The following is a 20,545-nucleotide window of genomic DNA, read 5'->3' on the forward strand; positions in this document are numbered from 1 at the left end:
ATATAATAGGTTCATTTTTAGATGCTAGGTGTGAGGCATCGTAATCAATTAACTGAGCATGACAACACAAGATAAAATCGATCTCTTACTATCTTCGAGTTTGGTATAGTTGTACTATCTTTTAATTTTTTTGCTTATTAAAAATATTTTGGATTGTTGTAAATGATAGATGATTTCTATGAGATGTCAACATAGTTAGGATGCCATAGAGGTCATGTTATGCTATTGCATTCTAGTTTTATAAAAACATAAAATAAATCAATATACATTAAAAAAAAAAAAACAGCATTTATCCTTATATAAATTTCTGAAATTCATTGAAATTGAGGTATATTTGTCTTTCAAAAAGTTTGGCACTCAAAATTAATCTTTTAAATTTGTAAAAAAACATGTAAAAAAAATGGTAATTTTTTTGGATAGACCATTAAAATTTCAGAGTTTTATAAAGATGAAAAATTTGAATTTGATTGTAAAAAATTAAAAAGTTAAAAGACTAATTCACTTCTAAAAGATCAATACTTACAATATTATTCCAGAAGTGGATCCTGCTCTAGCAGCAATCTAATATTTTTTGTCAATATCAATTGTATCTCTTTTAGTCTAGCTATATTTGCTTAAGGTAATACATACTATTACAGTATTAAAAATACATTTCTAGTTCAATCATACCACAACCGGAAAAAATCAAGGGTGTGCTCTCACTCCAGAAACATATGTTGCCTCAATGGATGCAGATGCTGTTTCAGCAAAGTCTTTCCATGAATCAGTGGATAATATGACAAAATCTGCTAGTTTTCCAATAGATAAGGATCCCAAATCATTGTCAATGAAGCTTGCACGAGCAGCAGAAATTGTATACCTGTCAAGTTAACTTGAGAATTTAAGAAACATGCATGAATGGTAAGAAGAATGACATTAGTAACCAAGTGACTCACATGGTTAATGAGCTGCACCAAAGAACGAATAGTTTGGGATAACCCGAGTTCATTCCTAGGTGGAACAGTTATTGGCTAGGCTTTACTTACCTTGACCAAACTCTGAATTATCATGGGCCTCTTCCCCAGAAAACCGGAGGGTTAACACCCAAAGAAAAATGACAGTAGTAATGATGTGGATAACCAAAATCTACTCATATCTTCTCTCCTCTTATACTCAAATCCTATCTGAAATTATATTTCTGGAATGACAACAATTTGATAGCATAAATAGCTTTTCAACATACATTACAAAATGCAACATACACTCTCATGTGACAAGTGGTTATTAAGTATCTATTGTTTATCCAGACTCCCCCAGAAGACATACAAAATTAACAACTTGTCTACCAAAAAACAATGATTTTGGAATATGTAAATATGCATGTCAAATCTTTTGGATTAGAAATTATATTTTGACATACAAATTTGACAATACATTTCAATAACAATTTTGATGGATATTGCAGTTTAAATATGCGGTTATTTACTTTTAATAAATGATTAATGAATAAAACCAAGTGTCGTGTAACTCGTTAACCATTCACTGAAGATATCTAACAACGATATTGAATGTCATTAACTACAATTCTCGAGTATTCAAATATACATACTACTCCCTCCATCCCAAATTATATGACATTTTGATCATTTCACACAAATTAAGAAGTGTAATAATGTTGAATGGGAAAGAGAAATTATTAGTCATTGTTGGAAATTCCGCCTTAATTGCGGTCCGCCCCTAGTCGCCTAAATTGGGACCTTTGGTTAGCCTTCATTGTAGCCTCCAACACCTTCATTGTGTTGGCTTTGAGGGGGTGGATTTAGTCCCACATCAGATGGATAGCACTCTTGAGAAGAATTTATAAAGAGGATGCACTCCTCACTTTACAAGCCGGTTTTGCAAGGATGAGTTAGGCCCCAAATTTCAACATGGTATCAGAGTCTATCCTAGATCTATACTTGAGCTTCCCGCATTGTCCACACTTCAGGCCATTGGGTCGGGCTGAAGCGTGAGGGTGTGTGTTGGAAATTCCGCCTTAATTGCGGGCTGAAGCGTGAGGGTGTGTGTTGGAAATTCCGCCTTAATTGCGGTCCGCCCCTAGTCGCCTAAATTACAAGCCGGTTTTGTAAGGATGAGTTAGGACCCAAATTTCAACATGGTATCAAAGTCTATCCTAGATCTATACTTGGGCTTCCCGCATTGTCCACGCTTTAGGCCATTGGGTCGGGCTGAAGCGTGAGGGTGTGTGTTGGGAATTCCGCCTTAATTGCGGTCCGCCCCTAGTCGCCTAAATTACAAGCCGGTTTTGTAAGGATGAGTTAGGCCCCAAATTTCAACATGGTATCAAAGTCTATCTTAGATCTATACTTGGGCTTCCCGCATTGTCCACGCTTCAGGCCATTGGGTCGGGCTGAAGCGTGAGGGTGTGTGTTGGAAATTCCGCCTTAATTGCGGTCCCCCCCTAGTCGCCTAAATTGCAACCTTTGGTTAGCCTTCATTGCAGCCTCCAACACCTTTATTGTGTTGGCTTTGAGGGGGTGGATTTAGTCCCACATCGGATGGATAACACTCTTGAGAAGAGTTTATAAAGAGGAGACACTCCTCATTTTACAAGTCGGTTTTTTAAGAATGAGTTAGGCCCCAAATTTCAACAATCATTTTACAAAATTATCCTTCATTAAAGATGTAGGAAATATAAATTAAAAAAGAGAGGAATACATATTAAGGGTATAGTAGAAAAATAGCATTTAATGCTTTATTGGTAAAGCAACTTATAATTTGAGAGATTGACTTATAATTAACCATCCAAATCCAAATTGTATTTAAACATACATGTTCAAATATACATGATATCCATGAACCGCATTCTTTGTATTTAGTGAATGGTTAATGAGTTGTAACCACTAGTTATATCAATTACCCATTTAGTGGATGTAATTAACAATATCTTTTAACCGTGTTAACCATCCAAATTGTTGTAAAAAAAATTGTCAAAATAACACATCTATTTTACGATTTTATCATTATACTCAAAACCGTTGGCTACTGGATAATAAAAGAAAAGTTCAAATTATTTTCAGTATAGATAACTACATAAAATAAAGACATCGGGACTGAATGAACTAAAGTAAGGACCATTAGGAGAAGATCCATATAGTATATATCATTAGGTCAAGGCATCAAGTAGATCATGTCAATCATTAAAAAGGAAAACATTATCATATCAACAGCACCTAAACTAATGGTATGACAATTAAATTTAACATTAGAACAAAATTAATTGCTTAACCCTGCTTACCCCTTTATTGCCTCTTCTAATGAAATGCACTCTGATGGAATCCATGCCTCTTTCCAAGTAGGAGGTCTTCTTGTCACTGCTGTCTTAATGCCACTCAAGGGATCGATGTCTACCACCTTGTAAATAGAAAAATAATGTAGTGTGAAGTACTTTTTCGTTAATTTCTTGTATCTAATACCTCCCTCCCTTTTTATAAGCCCCTTTAGTAATTTTTACATGGCCCTGTTTGGTTTGAGCTTATGAAAAATAGCTTATGTAAATAAATAAGTTTGTTTTTTTTAATTTATAAGCTCTCACTAGCGAAAATTGTATCTTCATAAACTGTTTTTTTTCATAAACTACCTTAAAAACTTATAAATAATACATAAAAACTTATTTATTTGCATAAGTTGTTTTATATAAGCTCTAAAATAAGCTAATCCAAGCTATTGTATTTAACATGTCCGTTTTGGTTATAGATGTTACAAAAATACCTTTATGACTATAGATGTGTCCAACTCTGACTTTTTATCTTCCAAGACAACTTAGTAGTATTCATAAGAGGTATATTTGCGAAAAAATAATAAATGTATCTAGTATTTTCGAATGAGGCTTATATTTCGGAAAAATTTGTTTTTAACAGGGGCTTATAATTAGGGACATAGGTGATATACAGTACATGTCTACTAGCTAGTAATTAAAAAATACTTACTGGCCAGTCAGAACCAAATGCAACCAATGCATTGGAATCTAATAGTGACTTAAATAAATATGATTCCTTTTCAGCCCTATCATTGCCAAGCTTTTTACCGGCAGTGTCGGCATCATCCAATAACTGATCTGGCTGTGGTGAACAGTAACAAGAAACTGTTAGAAATCTTGTAAAGGACATTGGTTCTACTGTTTAAACATATAAACATGTAGAAGATATGGTCCATATGAAATGATTCATTTTGTATTACTCTTAGACTAGGGCAATAAATAGAAAAATGGAAGGAAAAGAAAAGGTAATGGCCATTTTTGGGAATAAAGTAGTATAAAGAAGAGGTTTCATGAGCTAATTTCTAGCATATCGATATATCAACTTCTGCAAATGAAATTTGAAAAAATACATCCTAGATGTGACTGTCAATCCCTCAAGATATACATTTTGGACTAACTCGATGGTGATAGCAATTATCAGAATTATGCTTTGCTTGATTAATTATGAAATGTCTTACCTTTAAGTACAATCTATCTAAGCTTCAAAAATGAAGTTTTAATTTAATTTAAGACATAATCCAAACTTACCTTCTATTGATTTTCATTGTTAGTGCACTGTAAATGATAATTGGTATCAAGAAATAGGAACACTTTTTCCTTGAAGCTGAATGGTGGAACATTAGACCTTAAAGAATCAAATGCACTTAAAGATATCAAAAGTAAACAATCATATAATTCATAAGAGTAAGACACACTATTATGGATTTACCTTAGAGTCCTTTACATGTTCAAAAGAATTGTAGTGAAAAATGAATGAGAAATCAGTTACTGGATTTAGCAATTATGCAGCAAAATCTATTATTTATTTGCATGTTACTGATGTAGCCATTGTAGAAATTGCTCCATTATTATTATTATTTAAGAGATAAATAAAAAAATATGTAAACTACAAGATAATGGTAATAAGAAGAAACCTGCACAGATGCAACAACCCCTTCTTTGCCAAATCTGGATGGCGTACCAGGTGCCAACTGCTGAGCATGCTCAATCTGAAAACAAAGTTTGAGTTGATCAAAATGATTATCATAAACGACATCCAAATAGAAACAGGGGAAGTAGCATCACTTAAGACAAATAATTTTATTTGTCTTAAGACAAATAATTTTATTGTTTCCCAGAATTCAACTTGCAACTTGTATAATAGAAAATTATCAAAAGTTCCTCGTATTTTAACAAAAGAGATACCCTAAATCTTCGATCTCTCATTCCATTTGTAGAAGCAACTGAACTATGTAAATCCAAGATCAGGTCATTTGCCCTGTCTCCTATAGCATGAATTGCAACCTGAAATAAATGAATAGTAAGACTGAACGATAGTAACTGAGATTTCATGTTAATCCATCAAAGGTTAGTTATAGCAGTAGAATAAAGCACCTGAAGACCAGATAAATCTGACTCCAAGGTCATGTTGAGAAGAGCATCAGGTTCTGTCACTTGTAAGCCATAGTTGTCCGGCTCATCTTGATAAGGCTGCAAAATTTTATATAATAATGTAAATCCCTTCATAACTACATGATAAATGCACATTGTTAAACTAGGTGTTAAATTCATCTCCTTAAAGCAATGGTATCGAATAGCAGCACTATAGCGTAGCGGAATTTGAATGAATCATCTCTGTTATGTGAAACACTACTATCTGATGCCAATTATTGTAAAATAAATGTTATAGTGGCGCTGTAGCACTGTGACAAAAATTTCAACAAACCGCTATTTTTCGTGATCCCTGATTGACAACACGGCTTTAAAGGTGGGTTTTGCAACTGTTTGTCACCTTCATCCATAAGCGGCCAAATATGGAGCTAATGGATTAGGTTGCAAATGTGTCATCAGAAGTACATTTAAACTTTTGTTCATTAACAAATATTGAAAGTGAAAAATTTAAAATGATTATCTCACCTCATAAAACAATGCACTATTGGAACCCAAAGACCCATCAGCAAAAGCTTTGACACCACCAAAATAAACCCATTGACTTAAGGCATGACCCTTTTTATTAATCAGATCCTAAGTAGGAATGGGAATAATGGTATTCAGAATTCAGCTACATAAAAATTAGCAATATTGGAAATGTAAAATTCAAAATGCAGAAAATTTGTTCTTCAATAATTCTTTTGGTAAGTGAAGAGTTTCATTTGCATGCCAAGCATAAAAATTGAGTAAAAAATGAAACAAAAAAGTAAGCTGTAAAATTGATGCACAGACTAAAATTATATTTTCTTTCAAAAAAAGAACAACTCAAAAAGCAGTTCTTCATACCGCTAACCGTGGCCATGTCTCCATGGGAAAAAACAAACACACTCTAACTTTCATTTTTGACATAGCATTGGTCCAAAGATAAACATCTGTACAATTTACACACAAAATAAACATGCATGAATGAAGGTCATCAAAGGCAAAGATTGAAGCTTTATATAACTCAGTAAACCAGTAGGAATATCAGTTAAATCTTATTTATCATTATTTTGGACAGAGTAATCGTATTACATAGCTCCATATTTTCCTCCTTTTTCTCTCTAATATTATATTGTTCATTATATGTTTTTTTTCTTTAAAAAAAAAAATCAATCTATTAGAAAAACAAAAATATGCAATGGAATAAGGTAAAATCTTCTACTCTCAACATTGCTATGTGTTATTTGGGATTTTGATTGATAAATGGTGTTTCTAAATCATACTTAATAATTGCTTCCTTTTATCAGTTTATTTAATAAAAAAAACCACCATAAATGACCATAAAGTAATTTCATTTATTAGATAAATGTATAAAAACTCCAACTAGAAAATTCAAACCTGAAAAATCCTCCCAAGAAAGATCTGCTGAAACCCCTGGAAAATATCTTCCCATATCAACAACTGTTGTCACACCCCTTTTCAAAGCAAGATTGCTTGCTTTGCGCAACGCTTCTCTCCTGTCATCTACTGAACGCTCAGGAATTTGGGAGGCTACTAGCACCATTGCAGAATCAATTAGCAATCCAGTAGGTTCTGCAAGAAATGAATGATTCAACATAACAATTAGTAAGTTTATATAACAAAAAATATAAATATGGCATTAATTTAGCTAATACAAAACCATTACGAACTTTTATATGACCTTACAGATTTCCAGTTACCAACTAGCATAGATGGAATGACAATAGTGTGTGCTAATATGCTTCAACTTGAAACAATAATCATAAAAATCGTAACATATCATTTAGGGTTGTCAAATAGCTGCTATAGCAATGCTATAATGCTTTAGCATCGCGGAATTTGAACAAAGCTAGTGTTCCGTCCTGCACTATGATTCAGTCCAAAGTGTGTCAAATAGTAGTGGAATACGAACAAACTGCTATTTTGTGCAATCCGCAATTGACAACATTATCCAGAAAACAATCATAGAAAACAATCATAAAATGCAGAAACTCAAAGTTCACAGTCCAAGTTAATGAATGAAGATTCATGAAGTCAAAATGAAGAAAGTTTAATCGAAGATAATGATATACAAAAAAGTGACGGCAAAAATTAAAGAATAATCCCAAATCACTTGAAGGAAGGCCTAACCAAGCATAGACTTATATTGTTTAGAAATTGACCTCATTCTATTGACATTTGGATAATAAATTATTACCTCCACCACCTGTCCTCACTATAGTTCCTCCTCTTGGACTGTCAGTTATGTTTGTAATCCCGGCCAGCGTTAATGCCACTGAATTAGCCCATCCCATATGTCCATCCATTCTTGATAACCAAACCTGCTTGTATATTTCAATTAAGATCTCTCTGATGTGTATGATGCACATGTTCAAATAGAAGTTAACATGGCATGCCTTACAGGATTATTAGGTGTAATATCATCAATCCAATCGGCAGCAGGCAAATCTCCTCCCCATAGGTCATTGTTCCATCCACCACCCAAAATCCAGGAACCTGGTTTTGTGCCTAATATTAACATTGAACATAAGTATATATCAGATACTGTTAGGATATAAAATAAAGAAGAATCATAATCGTTAGAGTTACTAGAGAAGTTAGTGAAATGTTGTTTAAATAGGAGAACACAAAAACAAGGGTTATTCATTCAGATTTGTGAACATTGTGAATAGAACGGCTTGGAGGAGAGTTTGCTCTCGTATTCTTTTTTCTATTTTCTCAGTATAAGTGTTCTTTCTTTTCACCACAAATTTTGGGTTCCTAAAAGGTGCTATTACACGGAAATGTGTCCATTCGATGAACATGCTTTTGTGGCTAGAAAAACATGCTGTTAAGAATAATATTTCTGCATTATTACTCAGACAGGGTAATGAAAATCTTTTGTAAGCTAACTGAATTGGATTTGTATTTAAAAGAAGCACCTAAGTGAGACATAGATCTTTGATGGGGTTGGATGGATAATCAAGGTTAAAGTACTATTTAAGTCAAAATACATGATTGATGACACATCAAAATTTAACTGCAAGTATCGTCATTTGTCACCTTTTTTCTTTGCATCAATATACTTTAGTTAGATATTTCTTAACTTCAAAACCTCAACCAAGTCACAAAGTAGTAAGTAAGCATGCAAGAGCTCAAGGTTTACTTTGAACCGCTTCTTTGATCATTCTTATGACTTCTTCCTTCTCATTCACACCTCTTAGTCCCACCTGCATCATCTGCATCCATAACTATAATTAAAAACAAACCCATACAAGATAAGTTCACAAGGATTTCTTAGACAGAAGAGACCAAAAAATTAGGTTCAGATATAAGAAATTCCTTTAATACTGTAGAGCAACCCCCAAATTTGGTTGTTGTAAATTTCCAGAAAATCAATTTGGTCTTCAAATGTAAATTTCCAAGATTCTTGGGTCATTCAGTTATCAACTTAGTACAAGTGAAGAGAACAATCAAGAGTATTCTTCATAATATATATTATTACGTACCGATGAGTTTATCACCATAGTCTTTGTCAACACAAATTTGTCTAAAATAGATTAAACTTAATAATGTGTTCATTTCACAGTAGCAGCCAAGTGACAGGTTGACAATAAAATTGTCTAAGGACAAAGTTCTATGTAGCACTAACAATTCAGACTGAAGGTGTGTCAAATGTTGGGCACCAATACAGCACCGACACATGTGGTCACATTCAAACACTTTTTTTCAAATTATTACTGCGCGTCAGTGTCGTGCCGGGTTTCAGTATCTATGTCCATGATTCATGGGTTTTAAGCGCATTAGATTAGATATTTATTAGGATTTCAATCATTCTCAAACTTTTAAAGGAATTCTAACATGTACAAGTGCTACTTTGTTCAGAAAAATTATCACTCCCAGAAAAGAGAAAAATATAGAATCATTTAGAGAATGAGGTTGTATGTACAACACCTGTAGGCCACCAGAAATGAAGTGAACATGTGAATCAATAAATCCAGGAACCACAACTTTCCCCTCAAGATCCAACACTTGAGTTTCATCACCTGCCACCTCCTATACAGAGTTTGATAGAAATCAGAGGGTGTCATGGTTCAAATCATATTCACAACAGATATAGAGAGTGTATTGATACTCATTAGGCTTCATATTATAAAACATATTGAATTGGTTGCAAAATGAACACGGAAATGAATCAATTTGTGAAAACAAGCCGGTAATTGAACCTGTGAGACCTATGTATCATGGTAAAATTGATTCAACCATGCTTGAACTGGATGACAAATATAAAATAATATTTAAAAAGTAAAAAGAAAATGTAAAAAATGAAAACCAATTGAACCAACTGCAATTCAACCTCAGTTCAACCAAAAGAGCGTCCGTGCTTCACAGGTTCAACCAAACTACAATGTACCCGGGATCAAACCAACCGACAAACATGAACTGGTCAGTTCTCAATTCAATCGGTTGCACCGGCTGATTTAGTTGGGCTTTTAAAACATTGAAATGAATAAATGATACTCTACATATAGAGCTTATCGAATATTAACCATCTAATCTAACTACTTATTAGCAACTAACTATTAAGCACGGATACAAACATGGACACGACACGGACAATGACACCGAAAATCACATAATTCAATGGAATCATAACGTGCCTGACAACAGGACACGCCTAATCTGAGGATTCTAGGAGTGTCCGTGCATCATAGTCAACTACTAACTAATTCCTACCAAAGGTAGTAACAACTAACTCAATAATCAATCAATTGAAAAATAACTTCCGGGTAAGTGGAAATTGAACCTCAAAATCACATTGAAATCATATATATTCAAAAATAAGCAATATTAATATAGAAGAAACAGAGAAATGAAATGAAATGAACCTGGACAAAAGAGAAGTTTCCAATACGAATAACCCTTCCATTAGCAACTGCCATGGAGTTTGCAAATGGGAGAGACTCATCACTTGTGTATATAACCCCATTTTTTATAATGAAATCAGATACTAATGGAAGAGTAGACTGTGGAAGCTTCTTCCATAAAGGAAAATCTGCAAAACCCAGAAATGGCTTATGAATTCATTCATTTGTGCATGCAAAAGTGTACACAGAGAGAGAGAGAGAGAGAGAGAGAGAGAGAGTACATGTGGGGTGGAGAAGATGGAGAGAAGCAATGAGTATGGCTAGAAGTAGAGAGATTGAAGCGGAGATAACTATGAGAATGTTCATTTGGAGCAGGGCAGAGTAACCACCACCCTCCGATGTGTTTCTTAAATTTTTGTACCGAAGCAAAAACTAATCCCTCCAAAAGAGCAGTGATAGGTGTACCACCATAGGTGGCACTACACCTTATACCACCCTTATGTGGCACCACAAATAATAATAAAAAAATTAAATCAATTCCATGTCAAAAAAGAAAAATCAAAGATGAAAAAACTAATTAAAATTTGTGCCGTACCCTACTACCCTCTCTCACTTCAATTCATTTTGTTGGAAAATTTCTCTTTCTTCACCACCATTCATTCAGCCACCACCATTCATTCCTTCAACCCTAGCCGCCGTCTCCTGATCCATCTTCCATTCAACCCTAGCCGCGCCGCCGTCTTATGCTCCATCTTCCGTTACACCCTAGCCGCGCCGCCGTCTCCTGCCCCATCTTCCATTCAACCCTAGCGCGCGCCGCCGTCACCTGCTCCATCTCCGACGATCTGTTTCACAATGTTCCTTTTTCAACTAAGGTATTTTCTTTCATATTCCTCTTCCTCTTGGCTGTTAGATTTTGTGATTTATGTAAGGTCTTGACTGAGATCTTGGGTGATCTAATGTTCTTTGGTCCTGGCTAAGATCTAATTTATGTAAGCATTTCTTTGAAACAATTTAAGCATTTCTTTCAATGTTTTATTGAGTGATAAAGTTTGTTGACAGTCTTTGAAGCTTGGTTTAGTCTCTTGGTAAATTCGTAGATTTCAATTATTAAAGAAAACTGTGTGCGATTTCAATTATTCAAAGATAATAAACCTATAGCAGACATAGTTATTAACAAAAAAGATTTTAAAAAACGGTCCTGTAGTGCGATTTCGCCGTTAGAAAACGGTCACGGCAGCCACCGATACCGTTTTCACAGAGTGAACCAAGATCACAGGTGAATTACTAGGTTCTAAATTATAATACTTAGGCAAATTACTATTATGTCTAAACTAAGTAAATATCGAACTAGTTGAATCCAATTTAAAAAAATATGAATCTCAAATTCAGCAATTCAATTTTCATAGACATTTGAAGCAAGTTATTCATTGATATTCATAAGTCAATTCTTAATATTGATAGACAAAAATATTAGTGGATAAAAGCTAGACATAATAGTAGTGGATGTGAACTAAATTATTCAAGATTACATTTGACAGTTGCATTTGATGGTAAAGTAAATTATCTAAGTTGTGAAGATGACACGCCTTTATATATATATATATATATATATATATATATATATATATATATATATATATATTATAATTTTTTATTTTTACAGTAACAATTCACTTGATTAACGATAACAATTGCATCTGTTGTAGTCTTCTCAACCACTAATAACAATTACATCTGTTCCCGTGGTAATTCAACCATTGTCTAGCCAACAAAATGGTATGTGTATGTGATGAATGTCAATTAGTTTGTTTGATTTCATTAGTGTTTTGTGTTTTTATTAATGCCTTTCCTTATATGTCGCCTTTGGAATTCTTGTTTATTACAGTTACGTCTCAGGCATGAATGTAAGTCGAAGTATATTACTAAAGTCAACGAGAAGCTTACCGAACTTCAAAGGTCTGAAATTCAGAAAACACCTTTTAAATGGTTATTGAGTTTGCCTAAGAAATTAAAAATATCCGAAAATTTGCTTGAAGAATTGGTGGAAAGATGGGATGATAGGAGTGGGGGGTTTGCTATACAAGGTCGGATAATACGGTTTACACCTTTAGATGTATGTTTTGCATTAGGACTTCGTATAATAGGTGAAAAGATGAACTTCAAAAATGACCCTACATCCACTACGAAAGCAATGTTCGATAATGAAGTCATCAATGTAAAAACAATTTATGCTAAAATTATTAATATGGAACGAGACGAAGATGTTGAGAAGTTTTGCCGACTTTATTTACTTCTTGGTTTTGCCGAGTTCTACTTTCCAAATTCAAGTGTTAAGGTTAGTGGTTGGTGCCTAAAAATGTTAGACGACTTGAACTCCATTGGGAGATACAATTGGGACTTGAACTCCATTAGGTGCCTAAAAATGTTTGCCGACTTTATTTACTTCTTGAGTATTGATTTCAAGTTATGTTGGGTTACATAAAAAATTGTGAAGTTTAACTTTAATTTGATGTTTAGTTTCTGTCTTCATGTCATATTATGACATGATTATAATTGATCTTTTATTCATTGATATTTAGAGCTTGTTAGTAACTGTGACTGAAACAAGTGTAACTCAGATTAAAATGTAGTAATAATTTGTAAGCACTTTTAAATACAGATGATTGTCGTTGAATTTGAGCATATCAAGTTATAACTCTATATGACATAGGATGAAGTTTTATAGGAGATGAAATAATGTTTGTTTTGTAGGCCACTCTTTGTCTTCATGCCATTTTATGGCAACAATTTAATTTAATTTATTTATTTTTATTAAATTATAATAGTCGTATTATATATGTATATATAGGTATGGGCTCTAGAGCATGTACTAGGATACGAACGAAGTTATCATGATTCTCCATTGACGTTTCCATGATTTATGAAGGCACGTGGTGTTAGTTTGGTTGGCAAAAATATATCACACTTGCTTGATAATTATTTGGTAAGGTTGAATAAATATTATTATTTATATTTATCTATATGAATTTTGTATATAGGGTTTAAGCGGTGTCAATAGTTCATTAATATTTATATTGTATCAACCTTGACAGGTTATTGAAGAGTTAAGTGCAACTAAAGAAGAGGTTGCAAATGAAGTTGTGAGGGAGGCGTTAGATCGAGCGCCAAGTGGATATATTAAATGGAGACCAGATCCTATTATCAGTCAGTTAATTGTTAACAATCGCCTGTTGGGGGAAGCAAACAAAGGACTTTCCGCAAGGATATCTCTTCTTGAATCGGAAACTAGAGAGATGAAGAAGTTATACGGTAGTGCACAATCCAGTTATGTGGACGAAGGTGTCTTCAATGATGAAGGTGTCCACGAGGACGTCTCCATGGATGAGATTGAAAGAGTTATTGAAAGGGAGGTGGCAAATGTATCATATGATGTAGCACATCATGCATCAAATCTCTTAACTATAATTAAGGACAAGCCAAGAAACCGTGTAAAAAGTGGGGTTCTGCTTTACCCATGGGTGAAGGATGGACGCATAAAGAAGAAGATTTAAATTAGTGTAGTGTTTTGATATGATTGCAATGTAGATGTTTTTTTATGCTATTTTTTATTTAGTAGGACAATGTCGCACCTATAATATTAATGGAAACACCGTATGTTGTTAGTTATTAACATTGTTGAACTATCCTACAGTTTAATGAGTCACTGTGCCTGTTATGTAATAAATTTTATTGGGAGGTTTGTTGTTATGTTTTATTCTTTGATATAAAAAATGTTTGTGTCTTTATTGACAGATAAAATCTTGGCATGTATATCTTTTGCATGAGTCAAAGGGCGGCTAATACCCATCTTTGACAAGATTTGGTGAAATGTTACCAAACTTAAGTTTGAAAAGGCTTTTAGTGCATTGTTCAAATGAGATCATGTGTTCGATTCTCGTAAAATAGGATTAGTTACAGCTGAGAGTGATAAACTAGCCAAATATATGCAATGTATGACCATAATTTTACATATGTGTGACCACTATTTTTTCATACTTTAGAACTTGTCCGTCCTTAGGCGTAATAAATGCGCATATGGTAAAAATAATTATTTCTGGTTGGAAAGGCTTTTAGTGCAGTGTTCAAATGAGATTATGTGTTCGATTCTCGTAAAATTGGATTAGTTACAGTTGAGAATGATATACTAGCCAAATATATGCCATGTATGACCATAATTTTACAAATGTGTGACCACTATTTTTTCATACTTTAGAACTTGTCCGTCCTTAGGCGTGATAAACGCGCATATTGTAAAATTAATTATTTCTGGTTGGAAAGACTTTTAGCGCAGTGTTCAAATGAGATTATGTGTTCGATTCTCGTAAAACATGATTAGTTACAGCTGGGAATGATAAACTAGCCAAATATATGGCATGTATGACCATAAGTTTACAAATGTGTGACCACTATTTTTTTCATAAATTAGAACTTATCTGTCCTTAGGCGTGAAAAACACGCATATTGTAAAATTAATTATTTCTGGTTGGAAAGGCTTTTAGTGCAGTGTTCAAATGAGATTATGTGTTCGATTATCGTAAAACAGGATTAGTTACAACTGAGAATGATAAACTAGCCAAATATATGGCATGTATGACCATAATTTTACAAATGTGTGACCACTATTTTTTCATAAATTAGAACTTGTCGTCCTTAGGCGTGATAAACGCGCATATTGTAAAACTAATTATTTCTGGTTGGAAAGACTTTTAGTGCAGTGTTAAAATGAGATTATGTGTTCGATTCGCGTAAAACAGGATTAGTTACACCTGGGAATGATAAACTAGCCAAATATATGCCATGTATGACCATAATGTTACAAATGTGTGACCACTATTTTTCATAAATTAGAACTTGTCTATCCTTAGGCGTGATAAACGCTCATATTGTAATCACATTTTATCACTGCATTAAAAGCATGTCAAACAATAAACAACTTCTTTTTACGCGCTGGGACTATTTTACGCCTAACGACGAACAAATTCAAATATTTAGAAAAATAGTGGTCGTATAAATGAAAAAAATGTGGTCAAACATAGCATATTATCCGGAACATTGTAATCACATTTTATCACTGCATTAAAAGCATCTCAAACAATAAACAACAACTTCTTTTTACGCGTTACAATTATTTTACACCTAACGACGAACAAATTCAAATATTTGGAAAAATAGTGGTCATATAAATGAAAAAATGTGGTCAGACATAGCATATTTTTGGCTAACTTTACTTTACCGGCTATAAATATAAACCCGGAACATTGTAATCACATTTAATCACTGCACTAAAAGCATGTCATACAATATTTTATTATTGCACTAAAAACATGTCAAACAATAAACAACTTCTTTTATAAGCTTCATGTATTTCACGCCTAAAGACTGACGAATTCTCATATCTGGAAAAATAGTGGTCACGTAAATAAAAAAATGTTGTCACACAGAGCATATTTTTGGCTAACTATCCTAGAACATGTTATTAAAACTGAAATGTGACCAGATTTTTTTTCCTGGAAATTATGATAGGGAGAATAGTTATGTACATAAATTCAATACGAATTAATTTATCAGTCTTCTGAACAAGTATAATCTTTTATAGATGACCATCGATAACCAAAAAAAGTATGTCTTCGTCAAATGTACATCAATATCAATCAACCACAATTAAGTTAGAAAATGTATGTTTAACCGATCAATAAGTCCGCGGGTAACATAGCATTATCCAATACAAAACTTCTCTGCTTATTTTCTTCATGAAGCACCAAACGACAAACAATGTCACTACGAATCCGAAGGATATCCTCCTGTAGATAAGTAAATGCTTTTATTTCGATATATATCAATATTTACATATTATTAATTAATCAACAACTAATAAAGGTCTAGATGTTTAAAGGCCACAATCCTAACGCCTACTCTAAATCCTAAGCTACTTGCATCCCACCTATGCAATAATTCCTTCAATAAAGTACCATTCATTCCTATATAGGTCTTCATTTCCACCAGATATCGGAATGGAGTTTTCATAATTCTACTCCTTTGCGCATCAGATAATTTTCGGTTAATATCTACCAACTTATTGGTACGGGGCATTTGAGTCTTTATCTGTGGCTGAAAAATGAACATTATTCATTCATTAATGGCATAAAACATAAACAGTTACATACACATTAAACGTCTCATTAATTAAATTGTACTTACACCAACACCACCATCCCTTTTTCGTTTGTTTTCGTTCATGATGTTGACCTTATCTGTTGTATACAAAAACAATTTCTATCAACAACAATTAAAACACACACAAATGTCCAATTTCTATCATAGACATACCGACAAAAATTTATCTGCACTTAACCATATTTTAACATAGACGTAACCACATTTTTTTCTTTCAAATTTCCAACACTTTGACCATTTTTTAACACAAGTGTGACCACAATTCTTTTGATTAAGAATTTGACACTAACTCTATGTGATAACATTTAGAGGAACAACCACAATCAAACTAAAAAAATTGGGGAAAGCTTAAGATTTTTTACTAACAATATAGGACATGTTTGGCACAACCCAACTAAAGAATGACTTAACTTAAGCAACATAAATTTTCATTCCAGACCCATTTGCAATTACCAACAAATCAAATAGTAGCAACAACGTAACATCTTAATTGACAACAATCCATAATGCAACAATCAAACAGTAGCAAATAACAGAGATTTTAACTTAATTATGAACTAAACATCTAAATACTATCAAGCTTTGTTTAACCCAAAATTATCACTAAATCAGTATCATATCCTAATATGATTAATTTCTTCATCATACCCAAATGATTTCAAAATAAATTTTAACCTTCATCAAATACAAGATTCGAGAAAACATAACCTTCAACGGAGAGATTCGGCGACGGAAACTTTGACAAAACGCCAACTGTTGAATCGCAGAAGGAGATCGCAGTTGCTTTTGATCGTATTTGTTGGGGAGAGAGCTAATTAAGCTGTCGCGGTTGAGGGAGAGATGGAGGCCTCAGAGGAAATTGTTTGGGAGAGAGCTAATTAAGCTGTCGCGGTTGAGGGAGAGATGGAGGCCTCAGAGGAAATGGCGGAGAGAGGGATGGAGAAAGCAGGATTCACTCTCGTAGAGAGAGAGGTGAGACACTGACTTTTTTTCTTTTTTAATTTTCTAGATCTATTTCTTATTTGTTTTAAGAATTATTTACCATGTCATCAAAGATCAATTTTTTTAAGTATTTTAGCCATGTCATTGGTGGTATGAAGGGGTGTGTGACATTTGGTGTGTCTATGTATACTTTTCCCTCCAAAAACTGTATTTAACTGCTGCATTCCCATTTCTAGGGATATGGCAAATGTATCTAGGGTCGATGGGTACCTAAAAAAAAAGGCTAAATTGTACTTTTCTATCTTTAACTTTCAAAAATTTGTAATTTTGATCTCTTAAATATAAAAACTACAATTTTAGCATCTTAAGATTTAGCCCATTTGCAACTTTGATCCTTTTTGTCAATTTTGACCGGTCAATGTCTATATGACACGCCACATGTGTAATTATTAAATTAAAAAAAATTAAAAAAACCATAAAATATTTTTTAATTTAAATAAAAGAAAATTAAAATAAAAAAATAAAAAAAATCAGAAAGATTGCGAGGAAGATTTGAAGGGTTTCACGAAAAGTGAGGTTACTGTGATTGACACAAGTTGTCGAGTGTGGAAGGTTGATAAATTTGTTTTCAGAAAGAATGATTGGAAAATAAGAGAGAGGAAACAAAAGAACAAGTTTGTTGCGAAGAAGAAGAGTAAATTGACTCGTGAGCTTGATATTCATGGAATTGGTTCCTCCAAGTATAGTTTTTTTAACTCGTACCATTGCTGTACTTAATCGAGATTCAAAAAAAGAGACAATGGGATTAAGCTGAATCTGGATTGGATTTGGGTTTAAGCTGAATAGTTTTCTATTGCAGCTTAACAGTTCCACCAACAATGATTTTTCAGCAAAGTGTCTATGGAACTCTTTCCAATCTGGAAAGCAGTAGAAGCAAAAGACTTAGGAGGTTGTATTGGATTGGGATTTGGAAGGATTTTAAAAGATTTTTTGGTAATAGAAAAATCTTGAAGTATTCAATCAAGATTTTTAAAGATTAGAAATAATTCATGCGGTCTTACTCTTCGCAAGGGTGATTCCCCTTGGACTACTTTGGCCCTGAAGTCAAATCTCCGCAAATTGTGGCCAAATCTTCAGAACTGGGATGTCACACCTCTAGGGAAGGGTTTTTTCGAGTTCCATTTTAACACGGTTGATGATATGAGATGGGTTTGGGCTATGGGGGCTGTGCATCTCAACCCCGACTTACTTAGATTCTTTTGCTGGTCTTGTGATTTCACTCCACAGGCACAAGTTCAGACGCACATATTTGGGTACGCCTATTACATTTACCTCAAGAATATTGGCGTAAGAAGACTCTTATGGAAGTAGTGTCTGGCTTAGGCACTCCTTTGATCATTGATGACGCTACTATGAATAGGCGGTTTGACCTTTATGCTAAAGTGTTGGTGGATGTCGACCTATCCGAGCAATGGTTTGATTCGGTTATTGTGGAAAGGGAGGGACACGCCTTGTCCGTTATGGTGCAATACGAAAAACAGTCGTCCTTTTGCACGCATTGTAAGACGATGGGTCATGATGCTCTAACTTGCTCTAGACTGCTGTCGGTTAACACTTCTGCAGGCACCTCTAGGCCTTGACTAAAGACTCCACTTGGTTTTCCATCGGAGAAGCCACTTCAAAACCTTAACATCACCACTTACAAACGGCATGTTATGCCGGATTCTGTTCAGCCTATTCACAATATTGGTGCTATTGCTTCTCTTAATGGTACTAAACCTACTGATTCCTCTAAAAATCAAACACAGGTTGTTGCTGTACATGCTCCCACGGTTACGCCTGCTAGTGATACTGTACGTAGCGCCAAAATTGGTGCTAATGCTTCTTTTAATGGTCCTAGGCCTGTTGCACCTCTTAAACAACTTTCTTCTGTCACTTTTGCACCAGCACATGATTCCAAGCCTCCTACCAGCGTTAAACAACCTTCAACATTATTGCATAACAACAACAGACATGGAAAACCAACATTCAACAAGGTGGATATCAATTTAAAAAAACAGGGGGTTGTTGCGATTACTAAACATGTCAAGAAACCTGCTGACAACGTTGCACTCAGACTTTGTTTCATACTTTGAACTCAACTCAGACTCTGAACTCATTGAGACTATGACTTGTGAAACAGTTAGAAAAAGTTTGAAAAAAGCCAACACAATTCAACCTCCCCCCTCCGGCTTGTGTTTTTCTCACCTTGAAATTTGTATTGCTTGCTTAGTAGAATGAAAACAATCAATTTGTTTGAGATATGCATTAATTTGTTATGAATTTGAGCATTGTGTCGATAAATAAAATACATTTCTTATTTTACGATCAAGAATGTTATGATATTTAGTTTTATTGTGGCATGAAAAACAATGTTTAGTTTCATTACCTATGAATGAAAATAGAATAGGTTAAATTCAAAACAACCCTATGGAACATAATTTTATACAAAATTTAGAATGTCTTTATTACACAAAACGATAAAGTACATTTTATTAAAGTGGTTAAGTAAAAATTAGGCTTAATTACATAAATAATCCTTTAACTAATTATGAGATTTTATTATAATCTCCTTATTCATTTTCGTTCTATTCTGATCCTGTAAATTACCTTTGTCGATCACTTAAATCCATTACGTCTCTTTTAAGTAAAAACAATGTTAAGTTGCTTACATGGACGTTGAGGTGGCAATTAGGGGTTGAAGATAAGGCTATGAGGTGGCATAACCCCTATGGATATGTCTTCTTCTTCCCATCTCTCTCTTTTCCTTTAATCTCCTTCTTTTCTTCTTAAACCCTTTGATTGGCTTAAGAGACATATATAGAAAATTGTTGTATACACTTTTGCTAAGCCTGAGAAACACATGTAAATTATTCAAATGCCCCTCGGCAGTTAACTGCCGAAAATTTAAAGAACCAGCTGCAGTTAACTACTGAGGAATTTCAAACTTGAAATTAAATAAAGAAATACACCCAAATTTTCCATTAATTAAATTTAATTCTTTAATACATGATTCTTTTTATAACGTTGTTGATTTCAGTCATATAATTTTGTTGTCATAAATGAAGAA

The 20,545-nt window shown here is 33.7% G+C and overlaps 2 protein-coding genes and 1 long non-coding RNA gene across 7 annotated transcripts; 1 reads left to right on the forward strand and 2 right to left on the reverse strand.

The window, feature by feature from the left end:
• Positions 1–498: 498 nt before the first annotated feature.
• Positions 499–10,719, reverse strand: LOC11421128 (protein LONG AFTER FAR-RED 3). Of its 3 annotated transcripts, none has more exons than XR_003010604.2 (16): positions 10,560–10,719; positions 10,300–10,466; positions 9,365–9,466; positions 8,577–8,649; positions 7,833–7,939; positions 7,629–7,752; positions 6,809–7,003; positions 6,275–6,360; positions 5,915–6,022; positions 5,393–5,488; positions 5,204–5,302; positions 4,933–5,007; positions 3,969–4,100; positions 3,278–3,393; positions 1,026–1,177; positions 718–859 (listed from the first exon to the last, which is right to left on the reverse strand). XR_003010604.2 is itself a non-coding variant. In XM_013603518.3 (15 exons), exons 1-15 carry the CDS (start codon positions 10,642–10,644, stop codon positions 685–687), a joined length of 1,740 nt encoding a protein of 579 aa, XP_013458972.1. In that variant the 5' UTR covers positions 10,645–10,719; the 3' UTR covers positions 499–684. The 3 variants fall into 3 exon arrangements, 1 of the variants encoding a protein (XP_013458972.1); XR_003010603.2 differs by having other exon boundaries at positions 936–1,177; XM_013603518.3 differs by lacking the exon at positions 1,026–1,177 and having other exon boundaries at positions 499–859.
• A 119-nt stretch (positions 10,720–10,838) lies between these two features.
• Positions 10,839–14,028, forward strand: LOC11414852 (uncharacterized). 3 transcript variants are annotated; one of them, XR_005645387.1, is made up of 5 exons: positions 10,856–11,153; positions 11,988–12,057; positions 12,167–12,693; positions 13,130–13,264; positions 13,374–14,028. XR_005645387.1 is itself a non-coding variant. In XM_039832251.1 (2 exons), the coding sequence occupies exons 1-2, from the start codon at positions 13,202–13,204 to the stop codon at positions 13,830–13,832; spliced, it is 522 nt and encodes a 173-aa protein (XP_039688185.1). In that variant the 5' UTR covers positions 13,124–13,201; the 3' UTR covers positions 13,833–14,028. The 3 variants fall into 3 exon arrangements, 1 of the variants encoding a protein (XP_039688185.1); XR_005645386.1 differs by lacking the exon at positions 11,988–12,057 and having other exon boundaries at positions 10,839–11,153; XM_039832251.1 differs by lacking the exons at positions 10,856–11,153; positions 11,988–12,057; positions 12,167–12,693 and having other exon boundaries at positions 13,124–13,264.
• A 1,902-nt stretch (positions 14,029–15,930) lies between these two features.
• Positions 15,931–17,549, reverse strand: LOC11414853 (uncharacterized). The gene is made up of 3 exons (XR_003009848.2): positions 17,203–17,549; positions 16,519–16,571; positions 15,931–16,428 (listed from the first exon to the last, which is right to left on the reverse strand). It is a non-coding gene; the product is annotated as an uncharacterized lncRNA (long non-coding RNA).
• Positions 17,550–20,545: the final 2,996 nt, after the last annotated feature.

The sequence above is a fragment of the Medicago truncatula genome, chromosome 3 (assembly GCF_003473485.1).
Source record: "Medicago truncatula cultivar Jemalong A17 chromosome 3, MtrunA17r5.0-ANR, whole genome shotgun sequence".
Lineage (NCBI taxonomy): Eukaryota > Viridiplantae > Streptophyta > Magnoliopsida > Fabales > Fabaceae > Medicago > Medicago truncatula.